Source organism: Vombatus ursinus, unplaced genomic scaffold, assembly GCF_900497805.2.
Source record: "Vombatus ursinus unplaced genomic scaffold, bare-nosed wombat genome assembly UNPS02014810.1, whole genome shotgun sequence".
In the NCBI taxonomy this organism is placed as follows: domain Eukaryota; kingdom Metazoa; phylum Chordata; class Mammalia; order Diprotodontia; family Vombatidae; genus Vombatus; species Vombatus ursinus.
In genome coordinates, this window is record NW_020954588.1 from 29,652,353 (window position 1) to 29,663,153 (window position 10,801).

Genomic DNA, 10,801 nt, shown 5'->3' on the forward strand with positions numbered 1-10,801 from the left:
CTCTCTCTCTCTCTCTCTCTCTCTCTCTCTCTCTCTCTCTCTCTCTCTTCAATTTTCCTCATCTGAAACAACAAAAATGGATAACGTTTATATAGCTTTTCAAGGCCTGCAAAGCATGTTACAAATAATATCTCATTTTATCTGAAAAAGGGTGTGGGGCAACTAGACAGTATCTCAAGTCCCTTCTGGCTCTCAATCCTCTGGTTCTATGGAACACGCTATGTTCAAATTGCTCACTTGAGGTTTTCACAGGCATTTCCTCTGATTTTCCATTCCTTATTGAAAATTCTTTGTCTGAGGCAGGTTTTGAACTCCCTCATCTGACTCAGCAGTTCTAGGTGGTGCTGTGGGATGGAGAGCCAGACCTGAAGTCAAGAAGACCTGTGTTCAAATTCTGCCTCAGACACTTACAAGCTTGCCTCAGTTTCCACAACTGTGCAATGAGGATAATGATAGCACCTACTTTCCAGGGTTGTTGTGAGGATCTAATAAGGTAATACTTGTAGGGTGCTCAGCACATAGTGGGCACTTAAGAAATGTTTATTTCCTTCCTTCCTTCTCTAAACCTAGCACTTTCTCCAGTATATCATAATAACTCATCTTTATATAGGACTTTGGAAGGATGGACTTTGTAATGAAAAAAAGGCTCACCTTAAAGCCAGGAAGACCTGGGTTCAAGTCCTGCTTCTGACAGAGATTATCTGCATGACCCTGAGCAAATCACTTAAGCTCCAGTACTCTAAGCCAATGGGTCAAACTCAAAGAGAAATGGCGGCCACTAATTCATGTATAAGGATCCCTATGGGGCTCATATTAACTTAGGAAACCACATGATAACATTATCCATGTTTCATTGTATCTTTATTTATTTTGTTAAATATTTTCCAATTACTTTTCAGTCTGGTTTGGGCTGTATTTGGGAGTGGTGGCCTACAGCCAGCAGATCACACATTTGACTCCTCTGCTCTAACTTTCTAAAGGTAGAAGTTGAAGAGAAGAGGACGCCAGAGTGATGTAGAGGATGGAGCACAGGATTTGGAGTCAAGAAAACCTGAGTTCGAATCTTGCCTCAGACGTTTCCTAGCTCTATTATCTTTGGCTTCAGTCATTTAACCTCTCTGTGCCTCTGTTTCCTTCTTTGTAATTGGGACTAATAATGGCACCTTCTCCAAGAATTGTTGTGAGGATTGAATGAGTCAACACATGTCATGTGCTTTGCAAACTTTCAAGCCTCTATAAACGTTTAGCTATAACTATTAGGTGCCAGCCTGCATTGGAAGAGGGATTTCCTTAACTGAGAGCTCCCCATTATAAATGACAGCACGGGTCCCTGTCCACATATAGCACTTTATAGATAAAGAGAGATCATATTCAAAGGGAGAATGCCATAGGAGTTAGAGGACTCATCTTAGAGTAAGGAAGGCCTGGGTTTGAGTCCTGATATATACAAGTTGCTTGACTATGGATAAGTCATTTATCCTCTTTAGTGCCCCAGGCATCAGTGGAGAAAGTCAGCACACTGGGAGCTCCCTATGCTGATGATATCAAAGGTCTGGATAATCATGCCTCTAAAAGATACATATACATATGCATTTACATATACATACATGTACATGTGCATAAATATACAGAGCATATATACATATAAGTATTGTATATGCACATATGAATATGTAAATTCATATCTGTATATAGTGTGCGATACACATATGTATACATGTACATATACGTATAGACACATGTGTGTCTTTACATATATGCATATACATATGCCTAGGTATACATATATACATATGGATATACTCATATTCATTGATTGAGAGTTGGAAGAGATCTAAGCAATCATCTTGTCCAATCCCCTCATTTTCAGAGGCCCAGAAGGAAGAGAAAATAAGCCCTTTAAGTCTTAGAAATAGCTTGTCTCACAACCATCTAAGCCCACTAATGGAAGCATTAGGGTTCAAGATTGAGCTCCAATCCTGTCTCTGGTCACATACCAGCTGTGTGACCCTGGGCAAGTAGTCCACCTTTCTGTGCCTGGATTTCCTCTGTAAATTAGGGACCATACTAACCAACATGGCAGGGCTATTGTGATGCTCAGAAAACATGATCAATGTAAAACATTTTGCCAACATTCTGCAAGCATTCTGTGTGGGTGAGCTGTCCTCAGCCTCCCAGATCACCTATTCTAACCCCTTCCTCTTACAGATGAGGAAATCAGCTCAGAAAAGTTTGTACCTCACCCATGATCCCACAGCTGGGAAGGCAGCATCCTTTCCTAGGCACACAAGAATCTTCCACCTGTTTGCTGCCCAATGGATAGTTCCTACTTCCTGCGGCAGTGAATTTCTAACCCCTGCCTCTCCTACTCCTCTGCTCCAATTCTGAGAGAGAAAAAAAAAAATGGCAAAGGAAGAGAGAAAGCTTTCAGCAGACCCCAGAGGTAGCCTCAGTCATTCCCAGGGGTTTCTTAGCCCTCAGCCTGATGCAGGGACCACAGCATGGAGCAGTAACCAGCCCAGAGCATAGGGACCTCAGATGAGGGGCTTCCATGTTGCCATTGTTCTTAAAGAGCCTTTCCCCCAGGGCAGCTAGGTGGGGCAGTGGATAGAGCACCAGCCCTAGAGTCAGAAGGACCTGAGTTCAAATCCAGCCTCAGATACATAATACTCACTAGCTGTGTGACTCTGGGCAAGTCACTTAACCCCAATTGCCTTGCCAAAAAAAAAAAAGAGCCTTTCCCCTCTTAAAACAATACTGCTTGGTTCTGCTAATTTCGCTCTTCATTATTTCATGCAAGTCTTTCCATGTTTTTCAAAAATCAACCAGCTCATCATTTCTTATAGCACAGTAGTATTCCATCAGGATCACATACCACAGCTTGTTCAGCCATTCCCCAGTTGCTGGGCAGCCCCTCAGTTTCCAGTTCTTTTCCACTATAAAGAGAGGTGTTATAAACATTTTAGAACATATCAGTTCTTTTCCTTTTCCCCTAATCAACTTTGGAAATAGACCTAATAGTGGTATTGCTGTGTCAAAGGGTATTCCACTCTGTCCTACTTGACACATACCAGGAGTTCCCAAACTGACACTGAAACATGGTATATGGGGGGGAAAATGAGGCCAGGAGATTAGAATTCAAATTCCAACTCGATCGTAGACTGACTGTGTGACCTGAGGCAAGTTAACAACAGATAATCCCTTATACTTTCTATGCCTCCTACTTGTCCTCAAGACATTAAATCATAGAATTGTTGATCTAGAGTAAGGGTCCATGAACTTGGTTGTTTTTTTTGTTTGTTTTTGTTTGTAATTTCGGAGGCAATGGGGATTAAGTGACTTGCCCAGGATCACACAGCTAGCTAGTAAGTGTCTGAGGCCAGATTTGAACTCAAGTCCTCCTGACTCCAGGGCCAGTGCTCTATCTACTGCCCCACCTGGCTGCCCCAAACTTGTTTTTAAAAATATTTCAATACCTATGCTTTAATATGATTTATTTCCTTTGTAGTCCTATGTATTTTATTGCGTATATTTAAAGACATCATTCTGAGGAGGGATCCATAGGTATTACCAGACTGACAAAGGGGTCCATGACGTAGAAAAAATTTTAAGCTGCTGTAGAATAGAAGCCATCCAGCTCACTTCCTTTGTACAGATGATGAAAGTGAAGCCAGGCAGGTTAAGTGATTTGCCCAAGGTTCCACCACTAATTAGAGACAAAGGTAGATCATGGAACCATAGATCTACAACTGAAAGGGCCGTTAGAGTCCAACCGCTTAATTTCACAGATGAGGTATCTGAGACCCAGGAAGGCTGTGACTTGTCCGAGGTCACAAAGGCAGTAAGCAGAAGCGGTGGGATATGAACCCAGTTCCTCTGCCTCCAGGGACAGCACTTTTTCCACAGTTTCAGGATGCAAGTAGAAATAAGCTGGCACTTTTCTCACAAACGATGCTCCTCGGAAGAAAGGTGCTATTAAAATCATCCCTTATTCTAATGCCTCATCATAGCCAGGTGCTGCCTAAAGCTGAGCATATTGCGTTTTCCCCTAATCCCCACATATTTCCAGAAACTGTCCCCTGTTCACTCCTCACAGCCAACCGAGAAAAGCAGCAAGAACAAATAATGTTGCTACTATACAGAAGCCTTTTAGCAACTGTGTTTATTCCTCCAACACAAAGCCTTCATTTATGGGAGAAAGACAGAGAGAGACAGAGACAGACAGAGAGCAGTACATGTTTCTCTATCTCTCCTTCCCTCTTTCCTACCCTCTCTTTTCTTTCTCTCTCTCTCTTTCCTAATCTTCCTCTCTGTATTTCTCTGTCAGCTTATTTCTCTCTTTTCCCCTCTCTTTCTCTTCCTCTATCCTTCTCTCCTTCCTTCTCTCACTTCTTTCCTTCCCCCTTCTTCTCTCTCTTTCTTCCTCCCCTCTCTCTCACACCCTCTTTCTTTCCCTCTCTTCTCTGCCTATCTTTCCTTCTCTCTTTTCCCCCTCTCCTCCCTCTATCCTCTTCCCTTTCTCACTCCCTCCCTCTTTCCTCACCACCCTTCTCTCTATTTCTTTCTGTCTCCTTTTCCCACCTATCTTTTCCTCTCTCTCTTCCTCTCCCTCTTTCTGCTTTCCTTCACCTTTCTCTACTTCTCTTTACCTCTCTGTTTCCCTTCACCTCTCTATCCCTTTCTTTCCTTCTCTCTCTCTCCCCTTTCTACTTCTTTCTCCTTTCCTCTACCTTTCCCTCTGTCTTCCCTCCCTTTCCCTCTTCCCTTCCCCTTTTACCCCACCTAATTACAGCTAAGACAACAAGGGTCAGACCTTCAAGGTAGCATGGATGCTAAGATACCCAGAAACCAGAGAATCCTGGGATCTAAACTTAGTTGCAGAGCCTTCTTTCCTCTGCTCCCCTCCCCCATCTGCTTTATCCCAACGGGTCATCTTCAAGGTGCTGCCTCTTCAATCAGGCAGCAGTTATCTCCTGTTGGACAGCATCCTCTTTTAAAATAGCTTGTTTGAGCCAGTGTTTCCAGACCTTTTCAAGTGTAAGGGACTCAACAATAGTCACGGAGACACACATGATCACCATTGTACTGTTAGTATCTATTGGCTAGAATGTTTGACAAAACAAAGCTGCAATGAATTAAAGTAACATACTTAAATGTGTTCGTGTTTTATTCATTGCAACAATCATTCAAAAGTATTTGTGAAGTATCTACCATGCAGCAGGCACTATGCTAGGTACTGGGGATCCAAATACAAGAGAATGAAACCATCCCCGCCCTCACGAAGTTTACTCTCAAAAGGGTGCATATGTGAAATCTGCATACAATCTTAATATAAAGGGAACAAATACAAACATGTAATTAGGTGAAGTATTCTTTTTTTTATTTATTTTTTAGAAGCAATGGGGGTTAAGTGACTTGCCTAGGGTCACAGAGCTAGCTAGTAAGTGTCTGAGGCTGGATTTGAACTCAGGTCCTCCAGACTCCAGGGCTGATACTCTATCCACTGCATCACGTAGCTGCCCCCCAAACATGTAATTAGAGAGAGAGGACATTAGTAGTGGGAGGGGCAAGTTATGAAAAGGCTTCATGCAGAAGATGGTGTCTGGGCTGCATCTTCAAAGGAGGAAAGGTGTCTGTGAGGTGGTAAGGAGAAAATGGATTCCAGTCATGCCATCACAAAGTCAAGGAGACAGGAGATGAGGAGTTGTGTGTGAGGAACAAAGAAAAGGCCATTTTGGCTAGATCCAGAATGCGGGCAGATGAGCGTTCCCAATAGGGGGAAAGATATGTTGGGCTCAGGTTGTGTAGGGCTTTAAAAGCTGAACAGAGGAAGTTTTATTGACAGAGTTGCTGGAGATTGGGTGAGCAGAAAGGTCACTTGGTCAGATCTATGCTTAAGGAAAATTTGCTCCAGCAACAATGCATAGACTGCACCTGAGTGATGTCTATGTCCTTTTGAAAAAGAATAGTACATGCTTGTGTGAGGCACATTGTTTGTTCTACCTTTATGGATTTACTGACCTCTTGAAATAACTCTATGTCTTACCAAGAGTTCACCTTTGGCAGGTCAGGATCCACTGCTCTGAGCCATGGAAGGTCATGTGACAAGCTTCTGATTGGCTAGTGCAGGAATCCTCCACTTTATTGGTGTCATGGACCCCTTTGGCAGCCTGGTGAAGCCTACAGACCTCTTCTCAGAAAAAAAAAAATGTTTTTAAATGCATTAAGCAGAATATGTAGGGTTACAATGAAAACCAGCTATATTGGAATATAGTTTGCAAAAAAAAAAAAAAAGCTTATAGACCCCATCTGAAGAACCTCTGGTCTAATGGGTTAATAACAAATGCAAAACAAAGTCATTTCCCTTCCCTAAGTCTCAGTTTTCCTCATCTGTAAAATGGGGACAATAGTACTGTCACAATGCTGTTGAGAGGATCAAATGAAGTGATGTCTGTAAAATACCTCACCAACCTTGAAGGACTATAGAAATGTCAGCTGTTATAAGTGAATTGTTATTTATATTGCAGAAGTGCCAAGGGCTCAGCCCTATTCTAGTCCCTTCAGGCTTCGCGGATTTATAATAATAATAGCGAACATTTACGTAATGTTTTAAAGTTTTCAAAGCACCTTAAAAATATTGTCTCATTAGATCCTCACAACTCTGGGAAGGTGCTATTAGTATACACGTCATTTTACAGGTGAGGAAACTGAGGCAGGCAGAGGATAAATGACTTTCCTAGAGTCACACAGCCAGTAAGTGTCTGAGATGGGATTTGAACTTGGGTCTTCCTGATTCCAGGTCCAGTGCTCTTTCCATTGCACCCCCTCACACCTATAAAGAGTAGTAGTTTATATTTCTAAGGTGCTTAACACTTTACAAAGTGCTTTGCATTATCTCATCTGAGTCTCACCGCAGACCTGGGAAGGAGATATTATACCTATAGCTCAGGAAAATCAGACCTAGGGAGTTTAAGTGACTCACCTAGGGTCACACAGCCATTCAGTGTCAGGCAAGATTCAGTCCTTGGTCTTCTGGGCTCCAAGCCCTACCCTTTTCCTGCTATGCTCCACTACCGTTAAACAGTCCCGGGGACGGCTTCCCAGTAATCCAGTCACAGAGCAAATCGATTTCAGAATAAATGCTACTGGAGCTATGATCTCATTGCCATAGGGAGCTCCCAGGTGAGGAGACTCCTTCTACCAATGCAGATGGCATCTTTCTATAACGTATAGTGTTGGAGAGTTCCCCAGAGCCCTGAGAAGTTAAGTGATTTGTCTTTGGTCATCAACCAGTAGGGATCAGAGACAGGAACTTACATCTTCACTGCCAGCTCCTCATACACTGTGTCACACTGCTTCTTACAAAACAGTATAGCTGACCCTAATAGAAAGGTGGAATGTCCATAGCCCGCAGGTAATGAAAGACAGCAACAGAGAGACACAAAGACAGAGAGAGGAGACAGAGTCAGAAACAGAGAGTCAGAGACAGAGAGTAAGAAGCAGAGAGACAGTCAGAGATAGAGAGACAAAGAGAGATGAGAGACCATTATTATAATAATAATTATTATTATTATTATTACAAAGGATTTGGAAGGTGCCTGGTTGTAATAGAAAAAGCAACATGATGGAGTGCACAGAGTACTCAGCTTAGAGTCAGAAGAGACCTGGGTTCAAACCTCACCCCCTATACTTACTAGCTTTATGACCATTGACAAGACACTTCACCCCGAGCCTCAGTTTCTTCTTCTGTAAAACAAGTATCATAGGATCATATGGCTGGAAGGTACCTGAGAGATCCTCTAGGGTGGGGTGGGGAACCTTTTCATGTTGGAAGGCCATATTAATATTTAGCTATAATCAAATAAAAATATAAAAGATGAACAAAATGAATTAATAAAAATAAAAGGATTTGTTCTGTAAAATTTGGATTCCATCAGAAGGCCACACTTAAGGACCTAGAAGGCCACAGGTTCCCCACCCCTGCTCTAGTCCAACTCTCTCATTTTACAAATGGGGAAACTGAGCCTGACAAAGAAAGTTTGGTTAAGTGACTTCTGCAAGGACACACAAGTGAAATCATCTCCTCCCTTTACCCCTGGAATCCAAGGAAGAGCTGGCAGATTTCCCAAAAGTCAGAAGGAAGGAGAGAAGCAAGGGGCTAGAATAATCTTAACTTGTTCAGCATATTACAAGAACTATTCTTGTCTAACAGGTGATCTGGTCCATCAGGACATCAGACTAGCCTCAGTCAGTCAGTAAATATTTATTAGGCACCTACTATGTGCCAGGCACTGTGCTAAGTTCTGGGGATACAGAGAAAGGTAAAGACTTCACCATGTTTAAACAGAACAAAATGATTGGAGAGCCCTAGGCCCCCAGGGGCAGCTAGGTGGTGCCATGATGCACAAAGCACCAGGCCTGGAGTCAGGAAGACTCATCTTCCTGAGTTCAAATCCAGCCTCAAATACTTACTGACTGTGGGACCCTGGGCAAGTTACTTAACCCTGTTTGCCTCAGTTCCCTCATCTATAAAATGAGCTGGAGAAGGAAATAGCAAACCACTGCAGTATATCTGCCAAGAAAACCCAAATACAGTCATGGAGAATCAGACACAACTAAAAACAACTGAATAATACAGCCAACTCACTTCCATACTGCTTTTCAAATGTGCCAACTTCCATTGGTGAAAATCTTCCTAAACTACAAAATTGTGTGTGTGTGAGAGAGAGAGAGAGAGAGAGAGAGAGAGAGAGAGAGAGAGAAGAAGAAGAAGAAGGAAGGAAGAAAGAAAGAAAGAAAGAAAGAAAGAAAGAAAGAAAGAAAGAAAGGCCTTTGAAGCACTTCCTTGTTTTCCTAGTTTAGGAGACAATAATATTCTATACAACCCCAGTCACAGGGATCAAGGGACCAGCCAGGATCTACAGTGTTACTCATATCCTTTAGCAAGGGACCAAAACAGTTATCCCCAGTGCAAGGGGGGATACACACACACACACACACACACACACACACACACACGCACACCTGCAAAGCACTTTGCAAACTTTGAAACACTATTAAAACATCAGTTATTTATAGGAGAAAAGTCAGCAAAGAATCAAACATCTCTAACTTCTTCTTTGATTTGTCTCTGCAGTTTCCATTGTATGATTCAAGTCAACTCCTAAGATGCCCAGATGCTACTTGAGAGGTAGTATTGGGTAGTGTTTATAGGAGCTGGACTCAGGGTTCAAATTCCACCTCTGATGCTTTGTAACTGTTTGACTCTGGACAAGTTGCTAACCTTCTCTGAGTTTTTTCATCTATAAAATAAGAGGAGTGGACTCAGTGTCTCTAAAATGCCTTCCAGATTTAAAGCTATAACTACAGTTTCTTCATTTGTAAAATGAGAGGGGGTACATTCCATGACTTCTAAGGTCCTTTCCAACTCTAAATCTCTGATACTCCAACTGAAGAGCTTCAAGCCCAGGGATATTGGCCCCTTTATTAGAAAAACAACTGACTGCCACCCCATTTTCCACAAAGATTATGTCTAATTTCTGACGCTTCCTCTCTCTTCCCCATCCCCCAGCACAGCATCAGAAAGAACAAATACCCAACCAAAAAGATAAAACTGCTGTTTAGGAAGTGACAGGCCACATCTGCAGATAATTAACTCTAGGATTCATTACCAATTAGGCCTATAAATCTCTGCTTACTTTGGCTCCTGGAAGGATGATTTCACTAGGGTTTTTTGGAGAGTCAGATGAGACAACAGTGAGAAATTCAAGCTTGAAAAGGAATACTTACCATCCAAAAGAGGACAGGATTCCTCAATTGCCCAGGGCAGCAAAAACAGGCTTGACCTTCTGGGTCCTGGGTGCACAGCAGAACGGAATGCCATCAGGCTAAGTAACAGCAAAAAAATGGATGCCAATTCAGCAAAGGGGAGGCAGGGATGGTGAGACTGGGCCAAGGTCCAGAGCTACCAGATAGCGGCCTTTTCATTCATGTTGGGGATCCTCATAAAACCATCCAGATTGGCCTCACCACCCAAACTCAATGCAAGAGGTAGAGATTTAACCACTTAGTGAGTGTGGTGTGCTTGCTTGTTTGTTTTTCTGATTGGACTGTAGCCCTCCTTGGCTCTGAGATGAAAGAAGCAACAGCTGATGCCATCTGTGTCTTTTTCTACAGGTATGCTTATTTACTTTGGATATGGCATATGGAACAGCACGCTGGAAATCAGTGCCAGGGAAGAGGCCTTGCACCAGAGCACCTACCAGCGCTACGACGTGGATGATCCCTTCGCAGTAGAGGATGGTTTCTCCTACGGCCCGGAGGGTGAGGGCCAGCAGGACTGGGGAGGCGCAGCGGCCGAAGACAAAGGCTTCTATTACCAGCAGATGTCAGAGGCAAAGGAAAACAGCCGGACAAGTAGCAAACCGAAAAGCAAAGGCAAACACAAACAGAACTCGGAGGCCTTGATTGCAAATGATGAGTTAGATTACTCACCAGAGTAGAAGTGAATAAGTGAAGGGTGGAAGAGATGAGGATTAGGGGCAAACTAACCTGGGGGTTAGGAGGTGAAGGCTTTCTCAGCTCTCATTTGCAATTCTCCCATAGGTCAATCCCCCAAATCATAACCTGTACCTTGCTATTTCTCTCTTCAAGATAATTCTGTAAAAAAAAAAAAAAGGTTTAACCTGAACCCTATAATTGACCCTCTTCTTCCATCCTCACCCCTCCCCCCCAACTAGCAAAAAACCAAACCCAACAAGGCTGATGGAGAATCTCTCTTCATTCCGACATCAGAAGTGAT

General features: G+C 42.8%; 1 protein-coding gene across 1 annotated transcript in view; it reads left to right on the top strand.

Annotated features, from left to right (window-relative positions):
- SLC7A14 (solute carrier family 7 member 14) overlaps positions 1-10,502 on the top strand; it is an 83,911-nt gene extending 73,409 nt beyond the window's left edge. Inside the window, exon 7 of the mRNA XM_027876138.1 lies at positions 10,177-10,502. Within this exon, the coding sequence (XP_027731939.1) occupies positions 10,177-10,502 (326 nt within the window). The remainder of the gene's footprint in view (positions 1-10,176) is intronic.
- The last annotated feature ends 299 nt before the right edge of the window (positions 10,503-10,801 follow it).